Genomic DNA, 22,515 nt, shown 5'->3' with positions numbered 1-22,515 from the left:
AAGGCTACTTACTCTAAACGAATAACAGTCAAGAAAATAAATAATACTTCCTGTATTTATTTGTGGACTGTTAACTTTACAGCAAGTACAATTCATTTTGACAAAATAAACCGCGTAAGATGAAAATCAGAAACATTTACAATTCATAAGAAAAGAGACTTGTAGTGTTTGATGTTAGGACACGTCTGATTTTTGGTTGTTATATTTGGCATCCACTTAGAATATCAGCAAATAAATCCACTTCTCAGCTTAACAATAAGGCCTCAAGACGCATACAGAAAAGTACTCCGTCCTGTTCTTAATGCCAGGCCGGGTTTTTTTCTTTACTTCTCTTTAACCTGGTCTCAGCTATTTCATTCCTCAAAAACAGACATCAGAGCTGACCTTGTGTCAGGTGTTTGTGTCAAGCTTTTCACCATAAACACAGGAAGCAAGAGGGATGCTTAAGTACTGCCTCTTGAAATTTGGCAGCTACATTCGTGCCTGTTTAATCCTAAGCTTACTTTCTGGCTCTTTGCAGCAGGACCTTGAACACATCAAAAATTTCTGGGTCCTCCCCAGCAGACAGCTCTGGAGTGCTTTTCTCCAGCCAATCAGAGGAACGGATCTGATGCCTGAGAGTACCGATCAGTGTGTCAAGACTCTCTGTGGGCTTAGAGGCTTGGCAGTCTTCAGTGGCCAGAGAGCCTGTGTCAGGAACAGGGCTATCCCTCTCCTTCAGCTGATCTGATGAATTGTTCTCGGGTAAGGTTTTTGGATTGACAGTAGCAGCATTGTCTGAACCTGCATTGTCCTTTTTTACTGGCTTTTGGCTCTCCTCACTGGTTTGTTTGATGTCCGGGAGTCTCATTTTTTCTTCAGTTTCTTTTAAAGCCTCTCTAATTCGCTTAAGGCCTGAAAAACCACAAAACAAAGTGACAAAATAAGTCAGTACAACATAAACCTTTAAATGAATAAATTATATCACAGATATGTGCTAATCACTGTCTAGTATAAGCACAGGGTGACAAAGCATTCTACATATTTAATCCAGAAAGCTGTAAACTTTAAAAATAATAGCATATAAACAAAGTATAACTGTGGTAGATTTAAAAACTACAGAAACAATTAAATAACATTAATTAACAATTAAAGGCTTTACTATTATAATTTGAAAGATATCGCTGTACTAGAATGCTAAACTAAAGGATGTTTTATTTTTTTAAATCAACTGATTAGCTCATTAAAGACTACTCAGTCTTCTTCTTTGGAATCGGAGAGGTTATCATCAAGCCAAGAACTTTCTGCATACACTATCTCAAAACTAGCTATGAGGAAAATGAATGAATTAAGATTTTTATCCTCATTTTTATAAATGTTGAGCAAAACCGAAGAGCAATTTTCATGTGTTTAACTATTCTAAAGTGTTGAAGGATTTTAAGGTGACTTTAAAATGACAAATTTCTCAGTTTCTCATAATAGACCAAGGACTGATATACAAGCAAAGAACTTGGGCAGGGAATTTCTGGTAAAATTTAAAGGATATGACCTTTACTCTCCCTCCCTCAATGCAATAACAGCTAATCTTACCTTAGAACCAGAGTCCACTGAAAAAAGCTGCTTTAAAGATTTAGGTATGTTTGTATTTTGTTGTTATTTTTCTAATGGGATTTGGTGACTGTGATGTTTGATTTTAAATTTTAATTTTTTTACTTTTATTTTGTAGCATAATTTTGAAACTTCATGTGTACCATTCTTTAGAGCAGGGGTGGGGGAACTCCAGGCCTTAAGGGCTGGTGTCCTGCAGGTTTTAGATGTGTCCTTGATCCACTGCAGCTGATTTAAATGTGTCAAAGTTCTCCAGAGGTCTGATAATGAACTAATAATTTGATTTAGGTGTGAAGAACCAGGGTGATATCTAAAACCTGCAGGACACCGGCCCTTGAGGCCTGGAGTTCCCCACCCCTGCTTTAAAGGAAGGCATTTTATGTGCCTAGTTCTCCTTATTTAACTGTACTCAGCCTTCCTGTAGAGTATACTGTGTATACAGTTAGGTTTTTTGGACAATGACACTTTTTTTCTGTATACGATGACATGTGGATTTTAAACCAAACAATCAAGAAGTGAATGAAGTGCAGACCTTTACCTTTACATAAACGCATTTAACAAACGTATTGCTTTAACTTTTTATGAAATACATAGTATACGTTTTCCCAAATTTTCAGAGGCTCGAAAGTAATTGGACAAAATAAACAAATTTTAAAATAAGCAGATTGTTTCTAATACTTGGGTGGAGTGCTTGCAATCGGGGACAGCCTGTTCTGCTTGTTTGCGGCTGTTTTGCTTTCAGTTTTATATTAAGGAACTGAAAAGCTGCTCTGTTGGGTTGATTTTAGATCACTGACTTGGCCATTGAAGAACATCCCATTTCTTTCAATCTCATTTCTTCTTTTCTTTGAAAGACTCTTGGGCTGCTTTTGTAGTATTCTTTGTGTCATTATACATTTGTACTGTGAACAACATAGGTGTACAATAGTTTTGTTTTTCACTGCTTCTTTGGACCAACAAATCTGGTCCAATGTTAATGGCTCGCTGCTCTTACTAAAACAGAGAGTAGGTGAACGGCTGAGAGGGCATAAACAGCCTGGCCAAGACAGACTGGAGTGTTGTTGGTACTGACCAAGCTGAAGGTGGTGCTGTTGGTCTGCAAAGACGATGCGAAACCACCCGGGCACTGAACAGCAGAACGCTTGGCCACAACTCAGCAGCACCTTGTGCCTGAGGAAACACTTCCACAGAGACAGCTCCTCCTCAAACGATGACTCTTGGAGATACTACCAAAACAGAAGTAACAAATCAAACCTAAAGAATATATATTTCAAAAGAATGAGAAGAGTGTTGCGTTCATATGCAAGCCATTTCAATTTGACTTCGGTCTTGTTACCTTTCTAAGGTCAGCCCAGACATACAGTGTCGCAGGCCTGTCTAGAAACGGGATGCCGATACTGAGCAGCTCTCCAGTCAAGTAGCTGCACGCAGCTTTCAGCCTGCGTCTGTTCTCAGGCAAGAATTCCTCATTGATCCACTCTACAACACGAGAATGCCAAGTGACAGTCGGCAAGTGTAAATTAAATGTTACAAGTCTTTCTGCAGCAGAAGCCCCATGCTGTGCTTGTCATATCAGAGAAAGCAAAAAAGGGAGGCTCGTGTTTCTTGAAAGCATGGAACGCACAAGGAAGAACAGTGGAATTGTTAAAATGCTTGCATCAAAAGTAATTTGCATTTATGAATATAAATTCCGCTATACACAAAATGCTTGTTTTGTGTAAAGAGTGCTGGATTGTTTTGTCCAAATTGTGCTGATGTTAGGATTATTTTCCAAGGGGTTTTTCTGATAAATCTGATGTTACAACAGCAGTGTGACTGCAAAAGAACATAAAAAGCTCAGATCTCACCTTTGTCCTGAAGCAGTTGTGCAACCTGGTGCTGGGTAGTCCCAGAGACACCATGAAAAGAGCCCAATTTGGCCAAAGCCTCCACGAGGTCTCTGTTCTCAGTATATAAAGTGCCTATTCTGATTCCTGCCATTGCAAAGTCCTAGAAAGGACATGACAAAGTCAATGAAAAATAATGAACTGTGAAAGCAGTGTATACGGTTATTGAAAGTCTCACAGTTTTCCACTTCCAGGCCTCTGTACAGCACATACCTTGCTCATTCCCCACATTATATGCGTCCTCTGTGGGTCGGGCAAACTGAAATAAGGGCACATCATTATGAGATAAGTGGATGTCTTCAGCAGCAGTTATGATGATTCAAGGTCTAACAGACTAATCATGCGGAGGTTAGGTTCACGCAGTACCTGTCTGCACTGAGGACACTCTGAAAGGTGACAGATTCATCAAACACTGTCAGCATGTACACTTCATCTACAATGGCATGGAGAGCATTTCTAAAGCAGGAAAGGAGACAGGAAGATAACATAAATATATACATATTTTCAGTGCAGCAACAATAAGGCCTGGTTTTATATTCTTAATGGATATTTAAGACAAGGAAAATGCAACATAAATGTAAAATGGTTCCTTCAACGCCCAGTGTCACTGTAAAAGCACTGTGGTTTATGGTTACAACAGCTCAGTGCCTGGAAGGGTCTGTGCAGGGAATTACTCTGGCAAGATCATTTAGAAAACAATAGATGATGCAGGAGTCTCTTTGGCACATGGCTGCACTTGACAATATGCTGGTGATTAAGAGAGGTCGTAAAACTCCGTCAAGAACGTTTGATATTCCACACACGGGACAGAGCTCTCCGTCATAAAATAAAATGGATCACAGTAGGAACTATATGCAGTGACTTGGCAAAGCGCTTAAAGGAACCACAGGAATGTAGAGCAAGAGGATTACAGCGTTAGGCCGCAGTGTGAGATAATAGTGAGGCAAACATACCTTTTGGCAAACTCCAGGAAGGTAATCATTTCCTTCAGGCTGTAGATTTCAGCCAGAGGGTTGTGGGGGTTCATCAGGATAACACCGCGAATTGTCAACCCCTTAAAGAAATGGCAGGTTCAACTGGAAGTAAACAGGAACTGCTACACTGTATCTTCACAGTCTTTACAGATAAACTGAAAAAAAAAGTCTCTGAGAAGAACAAAGCATCCAAGGTGTTTATCTACGCTGAGAATTTTGCTCGAGTAATTTTATCTTTCTTTTAACATTTAAATGTTACTGTTTCAAACCAGCATCCCTTCACACGTTACCTCTTCCTTAGCTCTTTGCAGACCTTCTTCTAGTTTCCGTACAGTGAGGCGGAAGGGTCGGTTATCTTTGCCATCAGCCTTTAAAAACAAAAGAAAAAGCAGCCCAACTGAATAGGGGCCATTACATTCCAGTGTGCACAAAATCATCCATTTCAAATGCAAAATGCTGCAAGTAACTCGGGTTGTGCCTTCCTACCTCACAATCAAGGGGAACATGGAAGAGTTTTACATCGCTATACAGATGAAGATCTTCAGTGATGACGCCGTAGAAAGGAGTCGGAATAAGGATGGCATCTACAGGATGCAAAACACACAAAACAGGTTAAAATATGCACTTTTTTATTATCTCACTTTTGATTTTAGTATACAAATAACTAAATGTGCACATATAATCTGTATCATATTGTATTTTCATGGGTGTATATACTGCACAGCAAATGCTAACTGAGCCATATCTGGTACTATTTTGAGTTGTTACTGGTCATTGCCTTTGCTAACATGGAACAAAAAATAACCAACGAAAAGCATCTGCTGATTTCAGCCAAAAACATCCCACTAATGACTGACTCACTCTGCCTTAGTGATTCAGGTAGGCAGTAAATAGGTAAATACCAGCTGACTCTGAGGCTCGTGATTTATTTTAACGTTGTGACTGAGCAAAACCAATTTACTGCGCTGCTTAAAATGAAGCTTCGCCAGCAGAGGTAAACAGAATGCGCAATTTATGCGGCTGGGTGTTTTCTTTAAAATAAATCTGCGTAATCCTTCCCATTATCTGTTAAACAAGCAAAAGAGGAACGCAGACTCGACTTCCTCTCTACCCCGCACTCATTTTTATTCATACGGTACAGATATGGATGCATTAAATGAATTGTACGTCAAAGCATATCTGAACCTACCTTTAGGATCACAAATGACTGCAGCAATACATGAGAAGAGGGAACCACAGCCATTCATCACCACAACCTGGACAAACACAGGCATCCACTGTGTTATGAAAGACCCAATTATGGCACAGAAGGAGTCCTGATAAATGTGCTTTTAATTAATCCACCTACTAAAACTGCTATTCATTCCTGTGCAAATTAAGTTGGTGAACCCGGAACTGCTGTCAGTTAAATTGTAGTGTTTGACATTTTTTGATCATTAGTGAAATAAAGCATTCAGCTCAATTGCCTTCATTTTTGATAAAAATGAGAGGCTATAATCCAGAGCACTAGTATAAAAGTGGAATAAAGGCTTATTTGTCAGTAATTATGTTATTTGCTGGACATGGCTATGAGTCACAAGATGAGGACTTTATTTACACAACCTGGGGATTTATTACATCTTCTACCCTTTGCCCTGTATACTGTGTGTCAAATATTATTATCTTAAGGGTCAATAACATTTATGGAATCATTATATAGGAGTTGTGCAATATAGCTCTGTGGCATTGTGCACAAAAGAGTATAAAGTCCTCAGGATTGTGCTTACTGCAAGGTGAGTGATTAATAAGAAGTTGTTCCAGTTTTATCTTTGTTATTAATATGATTCCCTTAACGCACTAAGGTTTTTACATATTCATCTGGCTGTGGCTGCTGTCTTAAACACATTTCATATATTACTTACAGTGCATACTATTTCAATAATAAAAGCAATACCCACGTTGTCAGCTTTTAATGGGTTTGGAGAACAACAGTAGCGAGTCAGGAATTTTGCAACTGCTTCCCTGAGGCTGAGAAAGAACGAGACGGAAAGGTCAGAGGGTTAATGTGCACAGTGAAAGGTTGTTGTTAAAAATGTAACTTCACCATGAGTCACATAACAAATGTGATCCTCATTAAAAAAAGATTAAAAATAAATGTGCATTTAAGTGTCTTACAAAGCGTGCCCCCTCCAGTCTGAATACTGCAACAAGGATGGGTTGATGAGCAGCATGTCAGGTTTGGTCAGCTGTAGCAGAAAAGGAAATGGGATTTTTTGTCAAAGAGCAGGCAGAATAATTCATAATAATAAGTAATAACAAGTAAATGGCTATACACATATCATTATAGACTGCACTGAATCTAATATTTATCTTACCCGTTTATGAAGAAGATCGTAACAAAGTTTGTTCTCACTGGTCCCCATGTTGATAATACCCTGGAAAAAGAAGGAGCTTTTAATAAATGCTTAAGCATCTGTGACTGGTGTTTACAACATTGTGCTCTCTTACCTCAGGGTTGTCTGTATCATGGTGCCGGTTGATTCCATATTGGATGTAGCCCTCCTGGAGGATACCTTCATGGAGTCGGATGCTATTACCACGCTCAGACAGGTAAACACTATTGCCGGGATCTTCCTCACCCCTCAGTGTTTCCAAAGCATTCTGAGACATTTTGCAGGCCTTGACAGATCTGAGCTGTGACTTTTTTGTCTCCTGATTAAAAACAGACTCTGTCGTGGGAGCTTCTGGAGGTGGCTGGGATGAAGATGAAGGAGCAGAGGGGGCAGGAGTTGTCATCAGCGAAGCTGAAAAACGAGCTATGGGTGAGGTGGCGGGGTCGCTTTGTGTTGTGGTTTGCGTACCCTCTCTGACAGCGAGCAACACCCCCGTGAGCATGCTGAACAGGCGGAGCTCATGCTGACGCTCTTGTTCTGCCCTCTTCTCCTCCCGCTGCTCCCTGCGCTCCTCCGCCTGCAGCTCTCTCTCCAGCCGCGCCTCCTCCAGTGAGAGGAGACGCTCCTCTGCAGACTGCTGCCAGCTCAGGAAGCTGGCTAAGGCTTTATCCAGTCTCTCCTGACCACCGCATCTACCGCCCCCATGGCACCATGATGTTTTACCACCCCGGCGCCGCTTCCTCTGTCTCACTGAGGTCTGTTGACGAGAACCCTCCTTTCTGGGCTCGTCGGATGTGTCGTGTGACACGGGACCACCAGCAGCCAAGGTGGTGGCTGTAGCAGAGCCAGTCATGTTCAGGTCACTAAAACCTGAGAATGTAAAGAAGAGAAATAAGATTTTAGCCTGCTATCAATTTTATAAACATACGCTGATTCTAACTAATAATAATAATAATGATAATAATAATAATAATGATAGTTATCGGCTGACAACCTGAAGGTGAAATTCTTGTATTAAGTGTGCTCTCGGCTCTGCTCAGGGTGTCTTCTGGCTCCAGTAGAGACTGCCCATCAGTTTCCTGATCATCTCCAGAACCATAGTACATCTCAGGCGGTGCCTCTCCGGAGTTCAGCATGCGCTCCTCCACATCTTCACATTTGATATCCAGCGGATCTCCAGCTTTTGGAGGCTGGCCAAAGAGAAACCCACCGGAGGAAGCAGGACCAAAAGAGCCCGCTGGCACTCCTTGCAGATATGCCTCAGGTGCCCCAGAGCTCTGGAACACCTGTTGAGCTATGACAGCTCCGCCTAGGGAGGAGTAGGTAATAGCCGGCCGATTCGCCAGCACTCTGTCCATCACATCATAAAACTTCCAAGACCTCATTTTGTGGTTGTCCTTGATGCGGCGGTACTCCAGCTTCATCTTTTTAATCTTCTCCCTGCACTGGTCTCCTGTGCGGTAGATGCCCTTTTCACGCAAAATGTGGGCGATGCGGTCAAACACGCGCTGGTTGCGCAGTGAACTCTCCAGTTCAATCTGCACCGACTCGTCGGACCACAGCTGGAGCAGCTCCACAATCTCCGGGTCAGTCCAGTTGCTGCCTCGCTCATGCCTCCTACCGCGGAAGTCCATCGTCTAAGTTAGAGGAGGATTTCTGCAACACGGGATGGTGATAGCGAAAACAAGCAGCCGGCCTCTGTCAGGCCAACTTCAGGCACGCCGACACACGCTGGATTTTAAATGCATTACTCATGCAGTAAAAGTGTAGGTTATACCAACTCACTGTATTTTCTCTCACCTTAAATCAAAAATGCAGCCCTCCGAAATGAGCCCACTGTGGAGCTGTCACTCTCATGTGACATCCACGTAGCCCGATACATGTCACGGATGGTTAACCCGGTTTGGACAGGTTTGGGGCGGCAAAGGTTTGTCCAGCTGGGGTTAAGATCTGTAAATCTTTCTCACAGCAAATGTTGTAATAACTTGGAGAAACGGGGAATAGACGCGCACTAAGATATCTACATCCGGGTTGACGGCACATGCGTGCTGTCCTTATTCCGGGATAACTTTGGTCCGTGTTATAACGCTGGAGCTGCTGAAAGCGGGCTGGTTTTCACTTATACCAGGCTGTAACGGGGTAGACGCAACCATGCGAGTCAGACTCAAACGGGGAGCTTTGTGTTATGGCCCCCTCTACTGGTTCCAGTGCTGTTTTGTTCGGTTTTTTGTAAGTTCAGTACATATCCAGGAGATGGCAGTCACACACAGGTGTACAAATCAAGCCAGCCTTAAAGCATGGATGCGTGTTTTGTATACAGTCGTGTCCCGGAATTCCTCCTGTAAGGATAAACTAATCAGCGTTGCAGCTTGAAACAGGCATAATTTTGACATAGTCATCCAATTTGTTTAGTCGAGTTCATCATAAAAGTAAAAATAATATTAGGATGATACGAATATTATTATTTATCCTGCTACTGTCAAATGAAAAAAGGGATTAGCGTGACTTTAGGCGAGCTACACAACAGCTGACCCCGTCCATAGGAGACTGCGACGATACACATCAAGCGCACACTATAAGCCACTCGCTCTAAACGTGACGTATTTCCTGGAGAAAAGGGTTAGTGGCAAGTTGTTGTAATTTTCATCCAATCCTGAACCGCTTTATTGTATTGGCACGTAGCGGCTTATTTTCCCCTTTGTCTGTCCGTGCTGTTTTATTTGTACGTGTGTAAATTAAAAACAGCACTACTCCAGCCAGCAAACAAACCCCGTGAAATGACTTAAACCTATTAGAAGAAGCCTCCGAAGACATAACTGGGCTCGACGGTGGAAGTTAACTGGCAAAATATAACCATGGTGGCTGTAAGTTGGTGGAGGATGACAAGCAAGACGGGATAGTTGAACTGAGCACTTTTGGGTGAAGATGGGTGCGTGCGGGTAGCCTTGTAATTAATCTCCCGGATCGAGTAAAGGACGCACAGTGTCAGGTTAGATGTAAAGTTGCAAGTGAAACCCGCAGAAGGAGGAATGGGAGTCTCCGCACGGAGGGAGGATGAGGAGGCATGCCGTCTCGGTCCTCACTGGTGTTTGACTTGCTAAGGTAACTCCTACGGCTGACAGCCGCTTTACTGTTTTGCTATTTTTTTTTCTTCTTCTTCGTTTTTAATCCGTGAGTTTTTGATGTGTTCAAAGCTGGGAGGGGAGCTGTGCCAGAGTGGGTGGGAACAATGGGAGTATTAGCGGAAAGCGTTTCAGCAGTCTGCCAGCGCTGCCAACAGCGCTCACCAGTCCTCCCAGTCAGGTGAATGCTTCTCCAGTCTAGATAACAAGATATTTTATTTTTTATTTTTTTAAACCAGTACAGGGGACTCTTTTTTTTTATATAATGTATTTATTGGTAGAGACATGGCTTAGTGACATAGTTGGCCAGCTCTGCTCAGACGCGCTCCTCTGCTGAAGTTTATTGGTGGTAAGATAACACGATTGTCCTTAACTGTTGTATTTACAGTGCTGTTTTCTGCAGAATGTCACATTTGGCTCGGCTAATTCAGATTTACAGTCTGCTTTCCACTGTCCTCTGCCTGTCTCGCGCGCACACTCTTTATTTTTGCGGTCTCATAGTTATTCCACCTGACGCTTTAATAGGGAGTAAAGCTAATCAAGTGCATTTATCTGTGTGAGGTGAAGATAGCTGTAGTAAATTTCACTCAGTTCTGTTTGTCTGGCAGGGGTGGAAAACACCAAAGCAGTGCGTTAGTCTCCGTCAAACACTGTATATGTGCTTGTTTGAAGAGCAGCTCAGTTTGAGCAAACAAGCTGCAAAACTAAACCTAAAGTGATCCAAGTCATGCTGTCCCTACCCCGTGGGTAATATTGTTTGTACTTCTAGTGCAGTTCCCACCAGAAGTAAACCAAAGAAGGAAGTCAAGGTCACCAGTTGTTGAGGGAAAAAGTATGGCTCAGGGCATCCTTCTTATTCCGACTACGCTACATCACCACATCAAAGACTGACTGATCTTCTGTGCTTTTCCTTTAGGTCTAGGCAAAGGTGTCTTCTTAAGTTTATATAGATAGAGAAAGACTTTGCCGTCAACCTCCAGCCTCCAATCTCCACTCAGTTTGTCACCTGTACTCCTAAATCCAGTACTAGTGGTCCTAAAGGTGTGAGCCCTTAGCAGCACATGGTTTATAAGAGATATAAAACAGGAATGCAGTGGAGGAGAAATAAGTAGGGAGACAAACTTGTCAACAATATAACTCATCTATAAACTAGGAAGGAGGGTGTCGTGGATGAGGGGGAAGTTTACCGCGGGGATAAATGCCAAGATTCAGATGGCTCTTATAAATGGGGTTGGATGTCTCTGTGGGACATTACTTACAGAATTGATTCTTCCTCCTGGACACATTGATGCTGCTGCCCCAGACAACATTTTTATCAGGCTTTTCCATCTCTGTAACTTATAGACAGTGGGAGCCAGGATGGATTAGGCTTTAGTGGCAGTCAGTCATGGCGTTCCCACTCGCTACACGGCGTGTCTCAGATGATCACCGCACAGCTCACATCCCGCCGCGTAGCGCAGTCCTGATAGAGCACAACATGCCTGTGCAGTGCCTCTGGCTTTCCAATCGCACTCTAACTTGGAGCAATTTTCCCTCTCAGGAAAGGATACTTGGCTGTCAGTGGTACTTCACAAATGCTGCAGCATGGTTGTGTGCCTTGGTTTTCTGTGAGAGGCCGGCCCAGAGCACATGGTGGGTGTAGATTTGGCTGGTGGGCAGCCTGAAATAGAGCTGGAGTGCTGCATATGGTCTGTCACAGCTTTGTGTTCTTGTCATTGCTAATGGAAATTGGCAGTTGCTCTCCATCAAGGAAAGAAATGGATATTGATTAAAAAAAGAAATCTATCTATACCAGTTCCATTATTGATTCTGCTTGCAGACTCTTTATCGATTCACATATGATTAATTTTTTGATTTTTTTTTTCTTGCGGAGGGAAGACAAACTAGGTGTTCATGGGTTAAATGAACTTTTTTTTTCATCTCTGAGTCTGAACAGAGTGCGACAGCAGGAAAAAAAACTTTGTTGTGACTCAGGTGTACAAAAGCTCTAGTGCCATGAGTTTGACGTCATGGGTTTGCAGCACGGGAGCTGTTATAAAAATAATCCAGAACTGATATTCTTGGAAACACACCATTCCGATGGATTGGAAAGTTTGGAATGGTTCTTGATGCAACTTGTTCTTTATTCTCATCTGTCAGCAAGGGTGGATGCTATTTTGTCTCATTATGTTTGTTATGTCTCTCCAGACCGAACCAATTGCACATTGTGTGCCTTTCTGTTGTTTTGTACATATTCCTCTAGTTTGTATATATTCCTCCAGACGGTGTATATCTCTTCTGTTTGCTAGTATTTCCTGATGTTTTTAATTTTTATTTATTTTGTTTACTCCTGCACAGTTGGCGTGGAGCACCCATAATTTCTTTGTACATGTACAGTGACAATAAAGGGCTATTATATTCTATTAAACTCCTTGTCAGATAAATCACATTTAACCTACTGGGAATACTTGTGATAGCGGTGTGCTGTTGACTAAACAACTGCTCCAGAGCTTTGGGAAATCAAGTCTTTTCCAACTAAAAGAAAATAATATTTTGAATTTTCTTGTCTTAAGAATTGAGTTTGATTCAGGTTCATGCTGCTGAAAATATTGCTTCATTTGGCTGATGGTGTTTGAGTTAGTGTTGGATGTTGTGCCCTTGTTATTTATTAATCTTTGCACTCAGCAACAATTACTGAGTTTTATGTCAAATACCAATTTTGAAATCGGAACGTTTTAAAATAAATAATGACTGAATTACTGGATGATGTTATTTTTTTAATGTAATTTATGTTTGGCAAGGATACCTCTAATTTGATTGCAAGAAAGCTATAACAAAGATATGTAAAGTCATTATAGCTGGATAAAAAGCTTTTTTATGCAGGTTGGCAGTAAGGGTAAATTTGGGAATTAAACAAATGGGAAAGTATATTTCAAATGCGCCTCCTGTTATTTAATTGCTTTAAATAACTGGAAGGCGACACAATGTCGCCACACAGCAAGAAGGCTCCTGCAAGATGAGTGCTTAAATCTGCTAGATGCATGCCCCCCCCTCCCCCCCTGAAACATGCTTAATGGGTTAACTGGTGAGTCTAAATGGGCTGTAGGTCTGAGTGTGAAGGGTTATCAGTCTGTCTGTGTTAGCCCCGCAATGGAGTAGCAGCCTGTCAGCTCTGTCGCCCAGCATCTGCTAGGATAGACTCCAGCCCACCACCCCTTCCCCTGCGACCCTGACTGATTGATGTGACACAACAGATAAACATGTCGCTGGCATAGGTAAATGTCACCTGACTTGTCGATAGGCCGATATCAGTCAACACCGCAGATGTAAGCCGATGCACCGTTCATCCAATGTATTAATGCTTTACTGTTTGCAACCTATAAAAATGCAGGCATAGCCACTAATATCATTTACTGATGAGTCAGTTAAGCCGATAATATAGTTTCTGCTGGTGAATGTGTTAGGTTGTAACTGTAACCTTTAAATTATATACAACCTATAAAATACAGCATTAGGATAATAATAGCAGTGTACTCAAAAAGTGCATTAAAAATCCCCTACCATGTTTATATAATAAAAGATAATGTGGACTATTTTTGAACAGTTTTAATCCGTTTATTGCTGCAAGTGTTTAGGGTACAGGGGCTGCAGTCTAATGGACTGGGGAAGTTATCAAAACATTAATTAATGGACACTGCTGATGCACTGCTGATCCATCTCCCTCTAATCTCAAACAGCTTGAATAATGAGTGAGTCAAAGCACACGAGTCAGTCTGTGCTAAGCTTCTTCAACAGAGCCTGCAAAGTTCTGCTGACTACTGAGCAAGAACAAGGGATCAGCTGATGTGATGCGTCCTCTTGAAGGACAACTTAGTTGCTGATGCTGAAGAATAAGAGAGGATTTTGAATCGTCTAGAAAGAACGTCGTGGCAGAAGTACCTGTTTTGCTCCTACTCTGTTTCAGCAGTAAGAAATTACTTTGGGGAAAAAATAAAAGATTTCTCGTCCTCCTTATCGAAAGGGCCCACTTAACGACTTTTAGAAGTCCTGACAGTAACTTGAAACAGAAAGTGCTCAGTTAATATTTCAAATCTGTCATGTTATTTTAGCAAATCACGGGTCATTTATCCACCCCTGCACGTCCACTGAAGGTTCAGTCTTGTGCTAATCTCAATCGAGGTTATGCAACTCATTTTCTATTTTCATTGTAGTTTAGATTCTGAAGTCTTAGTTCTCCTTTGGTGTGAAGGTTGAAGCTACGGCTTACTTTTAGGCCTTTGATGTATATTGTAAGAGTAAGCAGCCACTTGTTAATTCCTCTCCAGGCTGCATTTTGAAAGAAGGTGTTTTGGGAGTTGTATTATAATGTGCTTGTTGTTTTCCGCAGTGCTGTATGAGGGGGAGGGACCCCACCAGTACCACCTCTATCTCCTCTCTCTCTTCCCCTATTCTCGCTCTCCATCTATTCTTCCATCTCTCAGCCGTCTCGGTAACAGCAGACCCCTGCTCCTGTTTTTGTGGTGCTAGCATAGTGTCTAATGAGCTCAGAAGAAATACTCCACAGGAAGAGTGACAGCCCGTGGTCATGTTTCCACCATTTCTCCTGTTGTGCTCAAATCACACCCACACCACATTTGTGAAGCCACAGAAGCGAGCATCTACTCTTTGAATAGTTTGAATCTATGCAATCTGCGCAAATGGGATAATTGTTTGGAAGATTGAGGGATTGAGGGTATTTTCGGGGAAGTGAGGAGTTTACGGCAAAAACAGCAGTTGCCTCCAAATTCCTACTGCTAAAAGCATATCATTTGGAGTTGGGAGGTTTTTCTTATCAGTCCACAAGGAAAGGATTTTGGTCAAAATAAAACAATTGTGTTTACGACTAACCCGTCCTTTATTTTCTTCCTCTTGTCCAATGTCGGATCATTGTAGAAGCACATTTAGCAGAATATCCCAGACTTCCTTTTACCCAGCAACATTTCCAGACTCCTCCTGGGGGATCCTGAGTTTATCGCAGCCCAGATAACTTATAAAATGTATCTGGAGGAATTTTGATCTAATCCAAAGTCCTTAGGGTAGCTTTCTCTGTGAAATGCATGAGCCACCTGAGCTGGCTCCTTTTAACATGAAGGAGTAGTGGATCTACTCCAAGCTCCCTCAGATGTACGAGCTTCCCACTCCGTCTCCAAGGGCGTGCTTCCATTCGGTACGGCTGCCATGTAGCGTGCACTAGCATGACAGTCCCCGCTCTCTCACTGGCCTGCGCATACACAGAATTTAGCGGATGGGACCGGAGTACACATCAGTTCACCTCAGCATCTCAAATCCCCTTTCTCATTCTCACTCACACTCAAATAGCATACTTGAAAAACACATTTGCAGAGTACAAAAAGGGTCATGATTTCAAGGATTTTGTGGCTTGATTGGGAAAGTAGTGTCACACTGTCTTCTCAAATGCACCAAACATTTGCTGATTACCTAAACCGTTTTTCACTGTAGCTATATGAAACACGGCATACTGTTCTTGGGCAGATTTTGTACTCCTATTATGTGAGGACCACTAAATCTCACCTGGACCCACCTCTTCAAGCAGGTCAGGGCACAGCACACAGCGATCACACGTGTCAAACAAACTGTAATTTTTGGGGTCAAACGTGACCTGGCATGGTACGGTTAGTTTGGTATGAGTGTAACCTGAAAGCCTGAGCCCAGCTCCCATGCAAAGGAAAATATTTTCAGTCAGTTGCATCCACAGCCTCATTTTTTTTCTATCACTACCCAGAACTCATGACCATAAATGAGTGTCTGAATGTAGATTGACTGCTCCTTTTACCCATTACTTGTGAAAGAATGCCAAGATACCTTCGCTTCGGGGAAAAAACAAACCTGTCTATAGGGAGCAATCCACTTTTTTCCAGCAGAGAAATAAATAGAATTTCTTTTTTCAATCTAAATTGAAGGTTTGAGGCTGAAACCTTCCCAGATGTAGTAAAAAAGTTTTTAGTTGCATTGTAAATCTAAAGGGCTGAATTCGAAAGATAAATTGTATGATTCAAGAAGTTGTGCTGCCTTCTGCCCTTTTTGACATGATCAGGTATTACTTTCCATAAGGCATCTTACAAATGCTCTTAGCCACTGCCATCTTTCTAGCCACCACATCCTCGGGCTCAAAAATAAGACGTAGTCCTGCAACCAGTGGTGTAGCCTCCTCAAAGCTATGATCTTAGGATGACATCAAGAGACACAGCAAGTTTTGTAAAGCTTTGAACATCCTACCTGCCAGGTGTATTAAAAAGTTGTGCACCAAGAAAGTATACCTAGGAAAATGTGCACTATTGAAGGATCTGGACTGTCACTATCTTATTTAAAGGCACCTGGTGGCACTAGATAAAGTATGCTGGGGTTTTAAAAGCCAGATCACAACCAACTTGAACAAGTATTGGATAGCTGAGAGAGTTTGACTATGTATCCAGGTATACTGTAGTTTGACTGCTGCTAAAAAAAACATTAAGGAAGCACTTGATCGTCACAGTATAATGCAAAGGCTGTGAAACCTCAGGGATGCCAGTCTGTCCACAAACACAAGGAGACAGGCCGTTACATAAGACAAGCTGAAGAGGGTTGTAGAAAAGCATCAACCCAGCAACAGGACTGGTATCTGCTCCTCTGTGCAAGGAAGAACAGCAGGAGCAGTACCAGAGCCCTACAAAATGACCTCCAGCAGGCTACTTGTGTATGTTTCTGACCAGACTGTCAGAAACATACATAGGCTTGGACTCAATGAGGGTGGCATGAGCTCCTGACAGCACCGCGCAGTGCAGCTCAATTGGCATTCGCCTGAGAGCTCCAGAACTGGCAGGTCCGTCATTGGCACCCTGTTCTCTTCACAGATGAGAGAAACTTTGCATTGACCACGTGTGACAAATGCCACTGCATCCCCAGTCCTTGGTCTGTCACATGTGTGTATGCCTTCTAACTGGACAGATGGATAACACTGAAGTAATGACTAGTTTAGTGACTTTGTATTACACTGTGATGATCAAGTGTTCCCCTTTTTTGTCTTTTTAGGATTTTGTGGCTTAGCACCTTTCTAAGGCAATGAACAGCTAACTTAACAGTTGTATACTTTAAATCTAAAAATCCTGATGTCCAGAAATGTTGACATAAATAATCTAAATGGAAGTGTTGGACAGACAAGTTGACTTGCCATCATTCTGTTTGTGTGATCAGCTGTTTTTTTTCAATTAGTAATTATTTTTAAGTACCAAATTGGGGGATCTACACTGCAAATTCAGCAAATTTACAACATCTGAGATTTTTTTTTTCCACATCGGTTAAGTGTGTTGTGTTGATTGATACATTTGATATCATTTTTGTGTGATCAGCAGCGTTACCAGTGAGCCATTTAGGCCTGTATGGTCTCTATCTCCTGTTCTCTTAGGATGAGCTGATATACTTAGCAGATAACCACACCTTATCTGTCTTCACACTCTGAGTCAGTTAACTTACCTTAAAGCTTTCCTTTTTATGTTTGACTTACAGGCTCCTTTTTTATGATCCAAAGAGCTACAAATCAAAGAGCAGCAGACGATCTCAGTTGAAAATCTTGCTCATTTGAACATCTGCTCAAATAATGGTCCTTTTTAGCGTGCTTATTTTACTATTCTGTTAAATGTGTTGAAAAGTACCTTTTCATACCTAATAAGCAGTCTGTTATTTTAAAAAAAATGGAATACGTTATAATGAAGAGCAGTGCATGAGTAAAATTTTAATATTTTCTTCCTCAGAAACGTTTCCCCTCTTTTTGCCAGTAGCTGTATATTGGTTTGCTAGGAGCTCTTCCTGTATTGCAGCAACATGCCTACTGTATATCATTATCATACATTACCATTCCAAGTCTCAAAAAAATGAAAGAGAATTGGAAAATGATTTCGTTTTTGGCACAGCCCTTGTCTGTTTCTGACCTAATATTTATGCTTTGCACATTTATTAAGATGTGGTCTTCTTCTCAGAGTCTGACAGCAGACTGTGAGTAAGTTTCATGCTTGATAAGGTCTGTGGGTGTGGTGTCTATTTTTGATGCAGTTCTGGGTTTGTTTTTGTGAATGGTGTCTGCGGTAGGTAATTCAAACCCAAGAGTGACCCAGTTAAGAAGGCCATGTTTGTGTTTATAGCTTGCTCTGTCCTCTCATCTCCAGGCCAGTGTTCTACTTTGCTGCTGTAAGGTGGAGCATCCCCACTCTGCCTGGGACACAGCAACAGACGGACAGATAAACTGCGCTGTGAAGTTCTCCTTTTAATGGATGCCAGGGTGGCCCTGCTTCTCTTGTGGACAGTCTTTGTCCTGCTGACAGCTGAACTGAATTGGATTGATGCTGCAAAGGTCTACACCAACACGTGGGCTGTCCAGATCAATGGGGGCCCTGGGGAGGCTGATCGCATCGCCAGGGAACATGGTTTCATCAACCATGGCCATGTAAGTTCTACGTCTCTTACTCCTTCCTTCTATTACAGTGTCTAAAATGTTATACTATATATGCTGCATATGTCTGTTTGGATTAGTTTCTCTCCTATATACCACCTACCTACTAGATTTTACTTTACTATACACAGCCATGGTTTGTTACAGCTTGCAAAGTCTTGCAAGTCTCAGTCTTACAAAGCAAGTGTGCATCAGAGAGCCTGACATGACACGTAGACATTATTCTCTTTTTTTCAGTGGATTGCTAAAGTCTGGCCTCCTCCCATTTCTTGTAGCTTAAGTGGGGCATGCATGACTTCTTACCATGCTGGCACATACTCGTGTTTGCAGAACAGTGGTAGAAATAGACGGCAATAATAAGGGTGATATTTTAGGGTCTGAAGGACGGTGGTTCTGTTTAATTATGATGTAGCTAGTTTAATTTTATTGATAGCACTTCAGTTGCTGTTTGTGGTCTTGCCAAGTCATTTTATTTAATTAAACTGTTGTATCACACAGTTTTGAGATACGGGAGAGGAAAAAAAACAACTGTCAGAGGGTGAAGAATGAGGAGGAGAGACAGAGAAGTGACTTATTGTTCTTTCAGCGTATTAGGTCCCTCACATATCAAAATGCTTCAGAGGCTAAGCTTTTTCATATTTGTGCTCAGCACTTGACAGCGAGTCGCTATTTGGTCCCCTTTTCCCTTGTTGCTTCACTTGAGACTTTACTTCATTTGCATGTGTCTGTGTGGAGCTGCTGGAGTGTTACACACACAACACACACACACACCAGTGAACAGCCCTATGGATTACTTCTTACGAATATGCGTAGGAGGTTCTGCATATTCCCGTCCCACCTCTACCCACCTCAACTAAAGAGGATTCTCTGAAAGAGAGGTTTGCGAAATTAAATCGGGCTTATCTCTCCTGCCTTTTTATTGTCAAAGATGGTTTTGTCTGGAGTGCAAAGCCAGAAGTTTTTAGTCTTTTATCCTAGCAAATAGTTGTAGTTCGGGTTTTTTGACAATCTGGACAAGATTAGACTTGTGTCACTAGGAAATGCTCTTTACGTCCATTATAATAGATCACATCCATGTGACCAAACATTGAGTCTCTCTGAGGAACTTAAGTTATTTTTAAATGTGCAGTTACTTTAGTATTTATGTAGATACTGCAGTAGCTTCAGGCTTAAAAAGTATAAAACTATTGTAGTGCAGGATAAAAGAAGGCTTCGGTATACTGGCCCCTAACACTTATACTGTAAAATGGTTCTGTAAGTTCTGGCTAGAGAACCCATCTGTAGTCTTAATGAATTGGGTAAAATGAATCCATCAATATACTGCTCACAAAATACAGATAAATATATTCTAGAACCAAAAAAGTATCTCTCCTCAGAATGAGGTAATTCTTCCTTCTTTTATATTCCTCTAATGTGATCACTTTCCCTAGGAAAAAAAAGTTTAATCAGTTCCTCCCTTCTGTTTATCACTGTTGCCCTCATTTCACCCAGCTACAGAAACATTTTGAGCCTCTGCCTATAATACCACTTAATTAAAGGATAGATGTTTAGTTTTCTACTTTCTGTTAATTACTGATTACGTCAAATGAAGAGATGCTGGCAGAAGGCAGAGAAATGAATCCTCTAAGATGACTCTGGGTTTGCGAAATCTATGATCCCGTATGGCAGATTGTCAGTTAAGTGCTCACGAAATTAAGCTTAGGTCCTGGAAAATGAAAGAGAATTGCATGCAGACTCATTTTGAAGAGTGGGCTCTAAGAAAAACCCACTTACCTCACCCCAACCAAGCCTTTAGCACTTTTCTCCAAAAGCGGAGGGTTCTGTTTTTTCCCTGCAGTGTGGATGTGGGAGGCAGATATTCCAAGGGTGGTGGTTATAGTTGGCTGCAAGTTTAGGGAGAAATGATACAAATACTAATTTCCTAAACACGGTGAAAGCTAGGAGCGTGTGTGGGAGACGCTAACAAAGAAAGGAGTAAAGCTAGTGTAGCATGATGTTATGGACAGAAAAGTGCTGGATGACTGGAAGAAATTTAGTATTATCCACTGTCTGGAATTAGATTTTGTAGGAGTACATCTTCAGTCATTGTTTTACAGAAGCACCCAAATAAGTTTTATTTTAGTCTCTCCTGAGTGGGTGCTATGAGAGAATGATGATATACGGGCTATGTGCAGTATCTGCTCTCTGACAGTGTAGTGTGGGTTATGTGAGGGTATGAGTTAGGCAAGACTTTGTAGAGCTGGCAGCTTAGAGAGGGAATGACTTATTCATTTTCCCATCATCCTTGGTGGTGGTTCTATAGGGCTCTTGTAGAGAGGAAAGAGACTGATGTATAATCAGGACTTAATTGGATTTTTATCACTAATGTGATTACAGGATCATCACGTAACTGATTATTTGTTCACTGTGGTGCTTAGAAACACCTTATTGTCTCTGCACGTCTTTTTGTATTTGCAGATTCACTTATTATGTTTCGGCCTAATTTTCTTTGAGTGTATAAGGGATAATGTGTGTGTGCGTGTTTGATTATGCTTCATGCTGATATTTAAGTGTAAATGTCATCAAGACTTTGTTTATCGGCATCGTTGTATCTGTTTGTTGTATCTGTGTTACATTTTGGCCTCCTTTCTTCGGTAATGCTTTGTGTCTGTGTGGGAGTTCTATGGTAGGGTTAGGAGCTAAATGTCATGTTGCGTTCTTGGTGAGCCAAGTCAGAATCATTGCTTTTATGAGGATGGGCAGGCTCTGTAGGTGGTGACAGACTGAATCACCCTGGATTAGACGTCTAACGCCACAGCCTTTCTCTGTGTTTCTTTGTCCTTCTCTCTTTCTGCATCTCTCCATCTGGCTCTCCCAGTTTCTTTCTATTTATAGCTAACTGACTGTAAACATGTGGCTGTAGTGTAATCTGAAATAAGGGCTTTTTTGTTCAACTTCACACAGTCAGCTTCCCTTGGCGGGGGGCCTTCTTTTAAGACTGCAGGAAAACACTCCATTGGCTTCAGTGTTGCACAGCTTACAGACCATTCCCATTCAGTGAATGAATGTTTGATTGCAATCATTTTGTTTCAAGTTATAGTACTAAAATACTCTTTCAGACTCAACTTTTCTGTGTTAGGTGAAAGGTAATGCAATCTGCAGTTGTTTATTACTCTGCATGATACCTTGCCAACTAGGGCTGGGCCATATCATACCTTTCACGGTAATACCGGTATAATGTTGGGCAACGATAAGAAAATGAAATATCGCGATAGAATATGGGTAAAATGCGCATGCGCAGTGCCTTTGTTTTCATACGCACATGGCGGAAAAAGTATTGCGGTAACGGAGAATGAGAAGGGCAAAAGCGGAACGTTGAATGAAACGAATGAACCAGAATTGGTTTGTAAAACCAACAGATACAGATACACAACAAAGCACTATTTTTGGTAGAGCATGCTAGCGGGCCGTCGTTATTACCGTGTTTTTTGGAAAATACAGCACACTTAAATTCAATCCTTTGATTTTTCTGAAACTCGACAGTGCCCCTTATAATCCCGTGTGCCTTATGTACGAATTCTGGTTGTGTTTACTGACCTCGAAACGATTTTATGTGCTACACGGCGTTCGAAAATCTGTCAAATGTTTTAGTACGACTTTGCTAAGCTACGAACCCGCACCGCTTGATGGATTGTCGCAGCATTACGGCTATCGTAGGCAGGAGCCTCGCGGGGTGATACGTACTGTGCTTCAACATAATATTACCGTGTTATGTGTGTATAACCTCTTTTTACGGTTTGTGGATATTATACATGGTTATGCTGAGGGTATGTCGGCCAATTTCCACTGGAAATGCCTTTTGGTTAAACTGTCAGCAAGAAATTTGCATTTGCACTGTTAAATTTTTATATAACTTTAATGCATATAAAAAAACAGCTGCTTGTTTAAGTGAAAATACATTGATGGGGTTTTTTTGCACTAATAAAGTTGAGGAGTTGTAAAGTATTTTGTCTGGTGTCAATTATATCGTCAGTTATATCGTTATCGCAAATTTTCAAATGTATATCGTGATAAATATTTTTGGTCATATCGCCCTGAACTATTGCCAACTATGTGACACGTCAAACAACTGGC

At 41.6% G+C, this 22,515-nt stretch overlaps 2 protein-coding genes across 5 annotated transcripts in view; one reads left to right on the top strand and one right to left on the bottom strand.

The window, feature by feature from the left end:
* Positions 1-63: 63 nt before the first annotated feature.
* accs (1-aminocyclopropane-1-carboxylate synthase homolog (Arabidopsis)(non-functional)) lies at positions 64-9,106 on the bottom strand. Its single transcript, XM_063481192.1, has 15 exons — positions 7,814-9,106; positions 6,935-7,689; positions 6,802-6,861; positions 6,602-6,672; positions 6,385-6,454; positions 5,637-5,703; positions 4,934-5,031; positions 4,738-4,815; positions 4,427-4,527; positions 3,840-3,929; positions 3,687-3,732; positions 3,435-3,576; positions 2,924-3,066; positions 2,660-2,813; positions 64-894 (listed from the first exon to the last, which is right to left on the bottom strand). The coding sequence occupies exons 1-15, from the start codon at positions 8,451-8,453 to the stop codon at positions 500-502; spliced, it is 2,910 nt and encodes a 969-aa protein (XP_063337262.1). The 5' UTR covers positions 8,454-9,106; the 3' UTR covers positions 64-499.
* A 316-nt stretch (positions 9,107-9,422) lies between these two features.
* Positions 9,423-22,515, top strand: part of furinb (furin (paired basic amino acid cleaving enzyme) b) — a 92,232-nt gene continuing 79,139 nt past the window's right edge. Inside the window, exons 1-2 of one of the 4 annotated variants that reach the window (XM_063479950.1) lie at positions 9,423-9,921; positions 18,119-18,396. In XM_063479950.1, the coding sequence (XP_063336020.1) occupies positions 18,220-18,396 (177 nt within the window). In that variant the 5' untranslated portion in view covers positions 9,423-9,921; positions 18,119-18,219. Of the gene's footprint in view, positions 9,922-10,076; positions 10,123-10,147; positions 10,291-18,118; positions 18,397-22,515 lie in introns of those variants that run through there. The other 3 variants (XM_063479953.1, XM_063479952.1, XM_063479954.1) reach the window with 3 other exon arrangements.

Source organism: Pelmatolapia mariae, linkage group LG7 (genome assembly GCF_036321145.2).
Source record: "Pelmatolapia mariae isolate MD_Pm_ZW linkage group LG7, Pm_UMD_F_2, whole genome shotgun sequence".
NCBI lineage: Eukaryota > Metazoa > Chordata > Actinopteri > Cichliformes > Cichlidae > Pelmatolapia > Pelmatolapia mariae.
Note: the sequence above shows the minus strand (reverse complement) of the source record. Positions and strands in the feature narration are given on the sequence as shown.